At 39.0% G+C, this 14,031-nt stretch overlaps 1 protein-coding gene across 2 annotated transcripts in view; it reads left to right on the top strand.

Annotated features, from left to right (window-relative positions):
* LOC122816498 (rab11 family-interacting protein 3-like) overlaps nt 1–11,406 on the top strand; it is a 1,372,586-nt gene extending 1,361,180 nt beyond the window's left edge. For both annotated transcript variants that reach the window (XM_044089329.1, XM_044089328.1), the window contains one exon: nt 5,796–11,406. In XM_044089329.1, the coding sequence (XP_043945264.1) occupies nt 5,796–5,909 (114 nt within the window). In that variant the 3' untranslated portion in view covers nt 5,910–11,406. The remainder of the gene's footprint in view (nt 1–5,795) is intronic.
* The last annotated feature ends 2,625 nt before the right edge of the window (nt 11,407–14,031 follow it).

Genomic DNA, 14,031 nt, shown 5'->3' with positions numbered 1-14,031 from the left:
GGAATTCAAAAACCTCTTCACTTATGACTCCTTGAAATAAGGAATCTTGTAATGTTAACTGAATTTTCTTATATGCGATGTTAACTTCATTTTTAGAAATGTTCTCATATTTACCTTCTTCCTGTAACATGGTAAATATTTTAGCATTATAATCCTCAGTAGTCTCTACTACCATACCTCCCCCTTTGTCGGGTTTCATAAATCTCAACCTTTCATTTCTCCGTAACTTTGTCAACAATTCATTTTCTTCTCTATTCAAATTATATTGTTTAATTATGTTCTTACCTTGCATATCATATATCTCCTGGGAACAATTTTTCTCAGATTGAGCTATCAGAGGATGAAGGGGGGGATTAAAACAACTTTTCCTCTTTATAATATTCTTCCCTGATTTAACAATGTTGTCCTTAAACATAAGTTTCAGATTTATTTTTCTCGTAAACATTTTTAATTCAGTAATAATATTAACAATATCATCCTTTTTTGTGGGTACAGATTTTATTCCTTAACTTAAAAGGGAAAATACATTTTTATCTACAGTAATACCTGCATAATTGTAAATATTAAAACCTTAGTAGGACAATAATATTCCCCCAAAGGAGCTAATAATCTCAGTAGATTCTTCAAATTCTGATTGTAGCTGTTTTTCCTCCTCTTGTATCGATTCCTGTATGGGTAATTTCTGCCCCCTGTTGGAGCTTCAAAAAAACTTTAATACCACTAAAATTATTACGCTTGTTTTGCAATCTTTCCGACCTAATAGGTGGGTATTCACTGTCATAGTTCATCTCTCTCTCTCTGTTAAATTGATAACCACCTTATCTTTCCTGCGTAATGGGATTCCAAAAATCACTAACACTTTCAGTAGTGTTTTCCTCATAGGATTTAGGGAGGGGATAGGCAACCTTGTTTTTATACTCATTTTCATCCCTTATTAATTTCCTTTTTTTACGCTCTATATTAACCTCAACGTCTTCTTCAATCTTATCAAATAAAGCATTGTATTTCAAAGTAACTTTGTCAAAGTGTAAATAATTTAAAATAACATCATTAATATTTTCTATCTGTGTTGACAGTTCTTTCCCTCTTTTGTTGTTCACTCTAATAATAAGTTCCATCAGTTCTATGCCATGACGGTCAAACATATCAAGAAGTTCATCACACTCGTTCTGACCCCTTTTCAAACCATTTGGAAATTTATAAACATGCAGGCCCCTAGGCACTCTGTGTTTAAGCACACATTCTTTTAGGTACGCATTGTCACATTGTAAGTTACGTACCTTCAAAGGTTTTTGTTAAAGTTCCTTTAATCTGTAGTCCATAGTTTCTTCCCTAGTTTCCTGTATTTCATTGAACAGCCCAAAATTTTCATTATACCATCCTTGCAAACTGTTATTAGAAGCTGTAGTAGTCTGTTTCGTTCTTCTTTGGCCGCAAGGTATAGATTCCGCTGTGAAAGATATTCCTGTATTAGTAGTGTTCTTTAAACTTCTCACTGACACCGCAGTAGATGTTTCACCAACCACTTGTTCGTGACGCACATCCGTTGCATCACTACTCAAGATTTTCTGATTTTGTAGTTTGGTAACTGTTTCTTCTAGTTTAGAGACTTTATCAGTTAGTGCTACAATAAGCTGAAAAATTTTGTTTTCAGCTGAATTCGCTTCCTAAGCATTTGAAAAGGAAGCATTGGAAATGTCTTCCTCAAAGACATTTGACAAATGTGAATCTTCGATCATAGGAAAACGGCAAGAAACCTTAGTATTGCTGTCTTTAGTAAAAAAGGAAGGCATTTCCCTGGTGCAGCACCTCCAGTGAATTTTCAGCCTCCAAATCCAAAACCATGAAATGAAAACCAGCACAGAGAGAAACAAACTGACATCAAGAACACACTCTGTATGCTGGAAAAACAAGGAATTCACTTGAGTGATGAAAACACAATTTATTCCACGATGTAATAAAAACTCCACAGCATTTTAGCAGCATATATCAGATGAAATGTAAACTCCACAGTAACACAGATCCACAGTCAAGCGCTTTTGTCCATCCAGACTTCTTCAGAACTGTGAAAGTAACTAAACATTTTCTATTTAAAAAGACATCAACCAATCACAATAAAATTTGAATGAAATATGCAAATAACATTTTTTAAAAATACATTCTTTAAAACACTCTGATTTTGTTATAACACATTAATGCTGAAGTTAATATACCCTAAAATCACAATTTTTGTGCCCTATATTTTAATTCGGGCTTAAGAGAGATAAAGACATTTAAACCTGGTGTGTCATTAAAATTATAATGTAGTTGCCATTTCATTTCAGCTCTTTCCAAGTCATTCTTCCAATCTCCACCCCTTATATCCTTTGACACAACTTCCAGAATTTCAAAAAGAAAAGTGTGATTAGAGTTGGTTTTAATATGCCTGTATAACCCATTATGTTCATCCTGTTTACTAATATCATAGAGGTGCTCGTATATCCTCTTTTTTAGCATCCTCTCAGTTTTACCTATGTAAAAATGGAAACAGGTCTGGCAAACAGCAATATATACCACCCCATTTGTGTTACAGTTACTCTTTGCCAATTATTTATGGCATTACTTGTAAAATATTGAAATAAATGTTACAGTTAATAATGTGGATCTCATAGGGAAGGGTATCTTTAAATGGAGGTGTGTAAGTGTTACATGATTGATGACTTTTTTATTTAAACTTTGCATTTGTACATGTCTGTTATCTGAAGAAGTCTCCCTATAAGGAGAGACGAAAAGCGCTTAATAAAACAGACTTTATTTTTTTACTTGTGGGTGACCAGTGGAGTGATTTCCTAGCTTTTTTATCCAGTTGGTCCCTGAATTCCTCAGTGGCGAGATAGATCTTCTTTCGCTAGGGTCAACCAAGCTGCAATCTGTTTGCTTCCCCTCTCAGTCACAAATGCACCAAGTACTTTGCCCTGATCCCCCTAGTTGGGGAGTCCCCCAGGGATGCTCTAGTTCACGATTTGCCTCCAGTTCTCCTTTATGCTTAGCCCCCTGTTCCTCTCATTGCCAGAGTGCTTCAGAAAGCTTGATACCTCAAGGCTCCCTTGATCCTCATTGCCCTCTTTTGGCCTCAGCAGGTGTGGTTCCCCTCCTCAGTTCTCATCTGAAGTACTCCCCTTGGTTATTGGATCCCCTTTCAGGTCTGATATCTCACCCTTCTCATCTTCTGATCCCAAACCTATGGACTCTTCATCTGACTGCATGGTTTGTCCACTTCCCATAATTCTAAACCAGTCCTGGCTTTCCTCTCCCATCAGAGACATCATTCTAGCCTCTCAGAAGGCTTCCACCAGAAAGGTCTATTGTAATAAAAGGAAAAGATTCTCTGTTTGGGCCTAACAGTGGAATCTGGATCCCTTTTTGGCTCCCATTCCAGACATTTTATTATTCTTGTATTTTCTCTTTCAGGATGGGGACATTTTCTCCACTATTAAGCTGCAGCTGGCAGCCATCTCTAATTTTCGTGTCTGCCAGGGACCTACTTTTTCTTTTTGTTTTTGTAAGGTGTCTTCCTATCAAAGATCCCTCTCTTCCTTTGTGCTGCAATCTCTTACACAGAGTCCTTTTGAGCCTGCTGCCAGTTGTGACATTATGTTTTTGTCTTGGAAGACCACCTTTTTGGTGGCTGTAGCATTAGCAAGATGATTTTCTGAATTTCAGGCTCTCTCTATCAAGCCTCCAGACATGATTTTTTTCATAGAGAGAGAGTGGCTCTCCAGACTAATCCGTCTTTCATGCCCAAGGTAGCCACTGAAGCAAATTTGAATCAAACCACTCAGTTGCCAGTTTTCTTTCCCAACCATTCCAGTAAAGGAGAGTGTATGCTGCGCATGCTTGACGTACATAGACAGTTACAATTCTGTTTAGACAGGACAAAGTGCTTTTGCAAGTCTGACCGACTGTTTGTGGCCTTCTGGGTCAGATGGTGTCCAAGATTACAATATCTCGTTAGATATCCCAGTGTATTTCTACGGGATATACTTTTAAGGGCTTGCCTTTACCAGGACTTGTCAGAGCTCATTCCACTAGATCTGTGGCTAAGTCAGCTACCTATTTAGCCCTGACATTCCTTAGATGAAATTTGTGCTGCAGCCACCTGGTCTACTCCTCATACCTTTATTACTCATTACAAACTTCACCTAGTTTTCAGAAACGGGGCTTCCTTTGGCTCAACAGTTCTTCGGCATGTCCTTCCATGAGATCTCACCCAGTATTGTAAGGTAACTGGGAACTCTGACCCAGAAGTGAGGAATAGTGACATGGATAACATCAGTAAAGGAGTTATGTACTTAACATAACTTAGCATCTTCATCACTGTCCCTCCCTCCCTCCTTCCCCCATCTTGTTGGATCTAGAGGAAGTGGAGATGTCCTATCTGGTGGTTCAGGTCTACTCTGGCTGTCTTCTAGCTCTGGGGCAATCTCGATCTGAGGGGTTAGAGGGCAGCAAGAGATTGTGGGAGTGGGAGAAGCTCAAGCCTAGGATCTGTCTTAAAAGTTGCGAGCTCAGATCCGATGTCAGTTCCTGTGATCAAGAAGTGATGAAAAGTGACATAGGATAACACAGATGCTAATTTATGGTAAGTACATAACTCTTTTTTTACTTCACTGTTTTTTTTTTTTGTCAGAACTAAAGTTAGCTACTTTTTGTACAGGAGACAGCCACAGCAAAAGTGCCACCTTAGACTGATGTCTGGTGCGATGTATTCTCTTTGAAAGTATGCTGTTTCACGAAGTACCTCACACATCTATACTTTTCTGTGTGCTACTTCAGCATATCACCTTCTCCACTGAATTTGTAGTTTATTGTTCTCTCCTGTACTACCTTTGTTTCATTGTCCAGACTTCAGTTGTTATTTCATAAATTGTATTGCACATTGGGATGGAGGAGTAAAAGCTTAATAAGGGCTTTGTTATCCATGCAGTTGCAATGAATAACCTAAGAATGTCCACTTTCATCAGTAATGTTTTCAAGGATGCCAAGAGCAAATCTGTTAACATTTTTGGAAGCATAATCCAGTTTGGCAGGTTACAGAATATGACCATTCTGCAGCATTTTAAAGGCCTGAGAAATTGCCAGTAGTGCGACTTTGTGTGTCATATTAAGTGTTTTAGTTAACATGCAGTAGTAGTGGTAGCACCATGATACTGTCCACATGCCTTGCTTGAGATTTAGAATTTTTGAGTTGCATTTGGGGAAGAAAGCATTAATCTAGGAAGCACTGCAAACAATTTGCAGTTTGTATGTATGTATTTTATAGGCCTAACCATTTATTTTGTTTCCTTCTGTGTCTCTTAGTTCTACAGTGGCATATTCTGTGAGGCAGCTAGCAAAAGTCATTTTCATTCCATTTGTTATGAATCATCCCATCTGCTTCCAGGCAGAATTCCACTATTGACATAGCTTAATCCAGTGCAGTGGTTTGGGAGGAAGGATTATTTGGTTACCTTTGGAGCCTGCCTCAATTTTTGAGTGTATGTTTTCTTGGAGTTAAGCAACTTCTAACTGATTATAGGAGTAACATTACCACTAAAGGAGATATTGCATTCCCTTCCCCGAAGTCAGTCATGAGCTGAGGTCCAGACTTATTCCAGAGCTCAGGCAATTAACATGAAAGTGCTGAGATGTAATAGTGAATTTTACAGAGTAGTACTTTTTGTATCTTCCATTTAGTTTGGTGATAATTTGGTTATGATGGTGGTTCTAAAACCTTAGATGTTTAGTAATTGTATTTCTGCTGTTTCCATCCTTAGTTAATGGAAGCTATTCAGAAACAGGAAGAGATCAACTTCCGGCTGCAGGATTACATTGACCGAATAATTGTGGCTATAATGGAAAGCAATCCTTCTATTTTGGAGGTCAAGTGAAAAACTGTCCCTTTGCACAGCAAAGCTATGAATCTTGAAAGAAAAGTGCTCGAGAGTCTTTAAAGAGGTTGTCCCGTGGTGCCTAATAATAAGGAAGTCCACATCAGGATACAACAATTATGAACCCAAACTTTAAGGAAGAAAAAAAAAAGTGTAACAGATTATTGCTTGATGTAAATGTTTCTGTATGTACGGATTTCTCTTCACTCCCCGCACAGAGCACATTGTCATGGAGATACTAGTGTTCTTGGCTGCATCACTTCTACCAGTGGTCACAGTGCAGCAGGGTTTTCTGCAGTGGAGTAATGACTGCATCTTACTGAAGGAACTGGTACTACTGTAGAGAGCATTTCTGAATCATTCCTGCTTGTGCAATGTTACTGGGGTAATGTGGGCACAATTGGGTTTGATTATCTAACAAAGGCCTGGTTTTCATGGCCTACAAAAGATGTATTTATAATGGAGATGTATAAATTTAGAAGTGTAAATACATTTATAGGCTTACAGCCCTGTAAGGTGACTCCACAAGACTGTGGAAGCCCAACATATGTAATTGCTTTAGAAGTAATTCAAAGGAGCAATAATAATCGGTTTCTCTTAGTCATGCCCCCCCCCCCCAGTTATGCACATTCCTCTTAAGATAAGAAGCACACATACACAGTGTCATGTGTGTCTGCTGTTTGTCAGCCAGCACGACCATGGCTGCTAGATGCTTTCATGCAGTCAGAAGAAGTGTTGGCTTGGATGAGCAGTGAATGGCTGTAATTGGTTGGTTATCTTGGCCTGCTGTGCTTTGTGTTTTGCTTAATTGTGTAGCATTGTCTAGTAATCAGTCCAGGCAGCTTCCTCTTATGATACTGATAACAGTGAAGGGTGGCATTGCCTTAGGACTGTGGGTGCTAGCTCAAAGCTGACATGGTCTGAACTTGAGGCCGTTAAAGCACTGAAAGGTAAGAAACAGTGAAAAGAGTAGGTATGCCATCTGTTTTCAGACTAATTCAGCCAAGAGGTTTATACTGTTGCTGCTGTGTTTTGTGTGTGTTTGTTTTTGTTTTTGATTTATGTTTTGATTTTTTCAGGAGGCTTCCAGTAGTTTTGTGTTGTTTGCTGCATTTCAGGTGCTCATCAAGAAAGAAGGCCGGGTGTATCTGCTGAAAGAGCTCACTTCAGTAAATATGAGGGCACATAGTGCCTGAATCATCAGATATGGCCTGAGACTGTGATTAGTCATTCCTTGCTGTTGGGCAGATGGATCTTGCTCTTGGTAGAGGCAAGTAAAATGCAGCATCTTTGACTGCTGATTGCTCAGGCCATGCTAGACTTGCTCCTTCGTAGGATTAAGCTGTACTGTATAGAGTGTTTCTCCTTTTGCATTATTCAGTGCCCTTTCACAGCTAACTACATCAGGGAGTAAAACATCTTTACTGTCATAACACAACTCCTTTTCCTAGGATGGTAGGGTGAAGTAACCAACTACTGATCTCTTAGGAGTATTTTTGAGGAAACCTAAACCGTACCATTTGGGAAGAGATTTGCAATTTACATCCTCCATGTTTTAACTATCCCCAACTTTACTGTAGGACACATCATATCAAAAAGCTGAGCTGGGATGTGAACAAAGTAAGGTACTCAAAATGCTAAAGTTGGGCTGTCTTCATACAGTAGTGATGGGTATGCCAGCTTCTTTAAAGGAGCTGGGTTAAAAGATGGAGATAAATACTTGTCTCAGGCCATTGGTATAACTGTAATAAAGTACTGTGCTTAAAAATATTTTTGGTTTATGAATGTTTTCATTCCAGATGAATTGCATTCATTCTTCTGATTTGCAAATAATGCTGTTTAATGGATTGAAGAAGTGGAGCACATGATGTCTATACACAGTCATCCTGCCTTCTGATAAATGTGGAGCTTCCATGGATCATGTCTTCACCATCCCGTCTTACCATATGGGCTGTGCATTGGAGATACTAAACTTCATGGTCATCACATGATGTGCACAGCACATGCACATTGTTTAAGAATGCTATTTCTTGTTGCTACCTCCTGATTTTGTCAGGCAGATCAGCTGTCCTTGTCCAATGAGAGGTGACCAAATTTGTTCATGTAATGCAAGTATGTTTTGTATTCAGCTGTGCAAGTTTTTGTTAAGTGTTTCTTTATGTCCTTGTGGCACTGAGGTAGATGTCCAGATTTATTCCTGTTCTGCCATAATAATTTTGCAGAGTATAATGTAGTTGTTTTCCTTTATTCTGTGGAAGACTTATTTTTTTTAATTTCAAGATTTACACCACTTCCTTCCAGCCTTTTTCTTTTATTGGAGTTCTTGGATGAAGAGGCTTTCTTACCAAAGGGCAGATGGGAAGCTCTTTGAGCAGAGGCCACTATAAAACTCTACAGCAGTTATTCCTTCGAACTTTGTACAAATTATTGATCTAATAATTTTCCTACCACTCCTTGGAAAGAAAAAAAAAAAGCATATTCCCAAGTAATTGATTTTTACCACTTTTGTATGCCTTTCCTTTCTTTGGTGGGACTTTACTAACAGTCTGCTCCAGGGTATTTTCATTACTGACACTGGTGCCCTTTAATAAATATTTCTCAGGATAGAATGCATTGTTTTTTAGGTTTAGACTGCAACTGTCCATGGTCACAGAAATGAAGTCCAGGGATCTTGGCTGAAGAAGCAGCTTTTCTTCTACATTTACATGTCTAGATTTATGACAGTCCTTTTTGGTGTCCAAGTCTTGTCATTCACAAACCTCACCTAAAGCAGTTTAAAGCCAGCTAAAGCACTCTGGCATTTATTTGATGTAGCATATTGGAATCTACATTTCTGATGCCTGTATTGGTAACACATTTGTAGTTTGTTTTCACCTTGATACTGTATTACAAATGTTTTCTCTAGAACTCATGGTAGTACATCATGTGGTGTTGCCAGAACTGCAAGAGACAAGATCATCTTTAATCTTTATAGCTGGCAGCATACATTTTCTTTGTTACCTGCAGGTTAGTGCTGCTTCATTGTTTGCCTTTGTAGTTACTTCTTCAGTAATAATGCCATCCCTGTTTTCTTTACAGGTTGGGAGTGATGAGTGCACATGTATTCTTGGTTTTGAATCGGTTACTGAATTTAATGTATACTGCTTTTGGTTAATTTGAATCAGAAGTATACTAGTTACTGTAAGGGGCTCTCAGCAGTTCGTGACAGCTTGGATGCCTTTCTTGAGAGCCCTATCCCAGCAAAGCTGCACCTCCCTTCTCACTGAAAAATTCTGGGTATTGAGCCAGCCCCTAGTGTTGAACTCCTTTTTTGCCAGTTCTGCAGTTTGTGAATTGATGCAGATTTCTTTCATAAGATATTTCATGCATCTGATAATGGAAAAGTGCACATTGCCTTTAGAGGGTGCTTGGGGTCACCATATCACTAGTCAGAACCCACTGGGAAAGGAACACAGCATTATTGACGTAAGAATTGTCAGAAGTACCAGAGTTTTAAACTGGCTACTTGTCTTACTCAAAATGAAAAGTTGGAGGTATTTCTTAATGCCACCTGGGTGAATGCTGTGGAGGGAAGTCAGCTCAGGGCCTAGCAGTAAGATTCTGCACCCCATGCCAGGTAGGACTTTATGAAGCTGGGGAAGGTCTCAGACAGTTGGAAGTTAGAGGGAGAGATGGTAAGATATCACGAGTCTAAGCAGTGGCCAACGTCTCTTTCTTTTGCTGAGTTTGCAGTTTTGATTGCCTAAATCCCTTCATGGACCATTAGCTGTCAGATAAATAGTGAGCGATTAAGGTACAGCCCATCAGCAACTGATGAAGGCAGAATTTGCAGGAATGGCATCCTTTGAACAGTTACATTTAGAAGCAAAGTCCAAGGGGACCTGACACTGCAGCTCTCACACTTAAAAACAGGTTCAGACAGTTATTTCACATGGAAACCAATGTTGTTAGGGTGTAACGTATAAAGGATAGAGATGCTGTCACTATTTATTTCACAGATCAGGATGTAGACTTATCTGAAGGAAGTGTTAACAGATGTACCAGCAGTCACAGATGGCAGGAAGTGTCCAACCCATGGTACCCATGCACAGTGCCAGAGTAACATGAATGATGAATGGGGAAAGAGACATAGTCATATCAAGTTACCCATGAAGGTCATGAAACTTTTGGACTGACCTAGTTTAAAAAATGGTTAATAGTGACTCATCTTGTAGGAGAATACAGTGCTCTAGTAGACACTGAGTTGCATAATGCATCTGATCATGACTAGTGGAGTCTTTTGGAAATTATGCGTTTTTATAACATCAGCATGTGAAATTCAACAGACTGCACATGAACTTGTCTGGATTGTTGTTTATATATGTGGTGTGGCTTATTTTTGTGCCTCTCTCCCTTAGGACTGTTTTTGGTTTCTGTTCTATTTGTGAAGTTGTTTTCGAAAGGAGTATTACATCTTAAACCTCTTAAGGATGTAATTTTGCATTTGCAGGATCCAAATTTTGTCTTGGAACATTTGATAAATCCTTCACTTGAGCTACACTTTTGATTCTCTTAAAATTTTTGACTTGCAAAAAGTCCATATCAGTAGCCATAATCTTAGCAGGACAGCTTCACAACTGCAGGCTTTGACATGTTCCCAGATCTGCAGAGTGGCCTTGTCTACCTATACATTCTCCATGATGTGATTCATGTCAGATAATCCCCTGAAAAAAAAAATCAGTTGCCATCATTTTGCCATCATTCTGGGGAAAGGAATCCTGACTATATATTTACAAGGAGATGGTGTTGAGCTATTCTTTCTCTGAATTCTTTTGCACCTGAAAAGGCAGAATTTTTCCAACAGTTGAATGGAGTGTATTAGTGTCTGCCACGATTCATCTGCATACACCATTCTGGATCCAGTAAAGACTCACAGTGCCAAAAGGTGCTACTGTATCTGCGACCGTTTCCAAGGTCGTATGATATTGAAGAAGCAGCAGCATGGTCATCTGTTCATAGTTTATGACTGCATTACATGGTAAAGGGTTTATTACAGCAGTCACTTGGTTGTGTTTTCAAAACTGGTGTCAGGCCAGCTATTGAATACCTAGAAAGTTACTTTAACCAACCACTGCATATGCCAGGGCCAGCATAAATTATCTTTATAGTCTCTAGATCTTTATCTTGGGATTGTCACTAGTCAATAACTAGTTTCTGTAAGTTTAGTATCAGTTACTTAAGGCAGTTGTATGCAGTGAATAGAGCACTTGGATATTTCTGTCTAGTTCTTCCTCATGCAGGTTTTCTGATACCCCCTAGCTCTTCTGTTCACGGCTGTGTGTATTCTTTTCCCAATGCACAGCATTTTGTCATTGATGTTAGCGAGAAAGTGAAGTGAACTCAGTATGACTCCCATTTTCTTTTTACGGTTCACACAGTTCAGATATTGGCCTAAAATGCATCATTTGGAATGTTCTCTTATTCTGTACCAGTGGGGACAGTAGCCATCATAATATAATGCAGTAACTGTAGAGATATTGTCCTTGTTGACCTGGAATGGGGCACAGGGATGATGAGTCTTAGTACTTGAACCACTTCAAGTCATTCAGACCTGTAATTGTCTGAGAGGGAATTCAGAAACCTTCGTCAGCATCCAGCACTCAATTAGCGTTAGAATGCCAAACACAGAAACCAATGATAGGAATCCTTCATAGATCCTAGGCAGAACTGGGTCTATATTACATCAACGAACGATTAAATGTTCGAATCTCTACAGGTCGACCTTTAGAGATCGAACATTTAAATGTTCGAAGATGTAAAAGAAAAAGTAAAAAAGGGGTTTTAGCATGGTGCAAGCCCCCCTGCACCCCCACACCCCCCGCTATTTAAATATACCAACTCCGAGATCGCACATCCGTGCACTACAGTGCAGAAACTGGAAATTTCCCCTTCCCTACACTGTAGCACAATCATGGAGTTGGTATATTTAAGTAGGGGGGTGTGGGAGGGTGCAGGGTGGCTTGCCCCACTGCTTACACCCTTTGGTTGTCACTTTGTTTTTTTTGTTTTGTTTTTTATTTTTAAACATTTTCGACCTTTACAGATTTGAACATTTAATCGTTTGTTGATCTAATATAGACCCGGCAGAACCATAACTATCCTAAGGTAATGTGTGGACACCTTGGCTGTATGAGCTGCAACCTTGGTTTTTCCTGAAAATCCACAGCTCTTAATGTTTGCTTCCACTCCCTTGCTGCCTTGCCAACATCCTCCTTCTCAAGCATGTGCAGCATTTAATATGAAGGCATTTTTCTAGAGTCATCTCGACAGCAAGATTTCAGTTCAGCTGGCAGCTCCCATACTTGTTATAGGCTGTCTGATGCCAGGCGTGTATAGACAGACATGGGGCCAGCAAGTTTCTTTGAACTCTGTCCAGGGGATATGACTTGCCTTTTCTTTCCACCCGAATGGTTGACTACTATGGTCCTCTTGTCTTCCACATTTGGGCATTTATCCTTCCTTATAGCAGACTTGGATTCTGAATTTCAGCATTTGGCAGAAGATGACTTTGTGAGACCACAATCTACAGCATTTAATTCTGATAATAGTGCTAGCCACCCAGCCCATGGCTGCTGCTCTGAAACATCACCTTATTACATGCCAGCTTCATGCTGAGTGTATGACTCCCTGTCTTTTCCTGTCATTTGGCAAAAAGAGTTTTATAGGATATGATGCAAGAATGTTGCTTCTGTTTTATTTGGAGTAGAAACTCTTGGTTAAGACAGAATTCACTGCCATGGAGGTTAACACAGAGTAGTTTTTTTTGTTTTGTTTTTAATCTTAGTTTCTCACTTGAGAAGCTTTTTTTTTGGAGAGACTTTCAAGTTTTTAAGCTCCACTCTGGTCTAGCCTAGTGTTGTGTGTGTGTTGCATACAAAGCATTTAAATGTTTATCTGGTGCTGGTTGAGAATGGAGCCTTGCGTCATCCCTTCCTTCTAGTCTGTGATAAAAGGTGTTTTGTGGTGTAGAAGATCCCTAATTCTTGGCCTTCAGTACCCAGGAAAAGAAGAGACCTGTATCAGACATCTTAAGTGGCCTTCCTTCTTAAGTCATTGTCCAAAAAGAGATTCCATTATTAATACTGTTAGCTTAGCAGTGATTCCAAAACACATTGCATCTGTTCATTCTGCTACTGGAGAGAGTCCCAGGGCTGTGGACAGATATGTCAAAAGGATTTACTGTCATGCCACCTGCTAAAGCTACTTCTGTTATGATGTCTTATGAGCTCCCACCTAGCTTTTGTAACTCGTAATGTGAAATTTACCCAACATTTAAAAACGTCTTTTCATTTTCTGTGGATGGTGTTGTCTTGATTATGTTCATTAATTAACCAAAGGGAATTAGCCAAAAAGGACCTTTTTTCAGCAACACCTTAACAATTGTAGAGTCATAACATACAGTGTAGCAAATAGGGTGCATTCTAGGAAAGAACTGCATTATGCTTAATATGAGCAGTAAGGCAGACTTCACTGTTGAGTATTATAGGTATGTGAAAACAGAACATTATTATGGTAATATCAGATCATTTTATCAAAGCCCATGTATATTGCAAAAATATTTTTTTAGAATGGCTTTTAAATCCCCAGAAAATTGTTCCACAGTTTAGAACTGCTGATGTGATTATGTCCTACCCACCATTGCTGGCCCCATGGGTAAGGACTGAAGCGTAGCTGATATAAAATTAAAGAACAGGTCAGAGACTAACAGCTATAGCTTGGCATTTCTGCAGTAGCTAATGTGTTGTCTCATGTAGGAAGACTTGTTAAATGTATTATGCAAAAGTAATAGCTTGTAGTAATTCAGAAGTAAAAATCACTTTAAATACCCACAGTTTAGGCTGTTCCTTTTTCATGTGGTATTCTTATGACCAGTGATTTGTCAGTATGTATTGGATGATAACTGCAGTATAAATAATAGATCATGCTTTAAACATCATTTTTTTATTTGACAGATTATTTTTTTATTGTGTCCTGTTAAAACATACCCAAGTTATTCTGTGTCTGAGGAGACAGTTTGCTTGGCACTGTCTTTCTCAGCTTGCTACTACATAAGATGACAGTCCAGAGAACTGTGAAAAAAATT

Source organism: Protopterus annectens, chromosome 12.part0 (assembly GCF_019279795.1).
Source record: "Protopterus annectens isolate FY-2018-M chromosome 12.part0, PAN1.0, whole genome shotgun sequence".
NCBI classification, from domain to species: domain Eukaryota; kingdom Metazoa; phylum Chordata; order Ceratodontiformes; family Protopteridae; genus Protopterus; species Protopterus annectens.
Note: the sequence above shows the minus strand (reverse complement) of the source record. Positions and strands in the feature narration are given on the sequence as shown.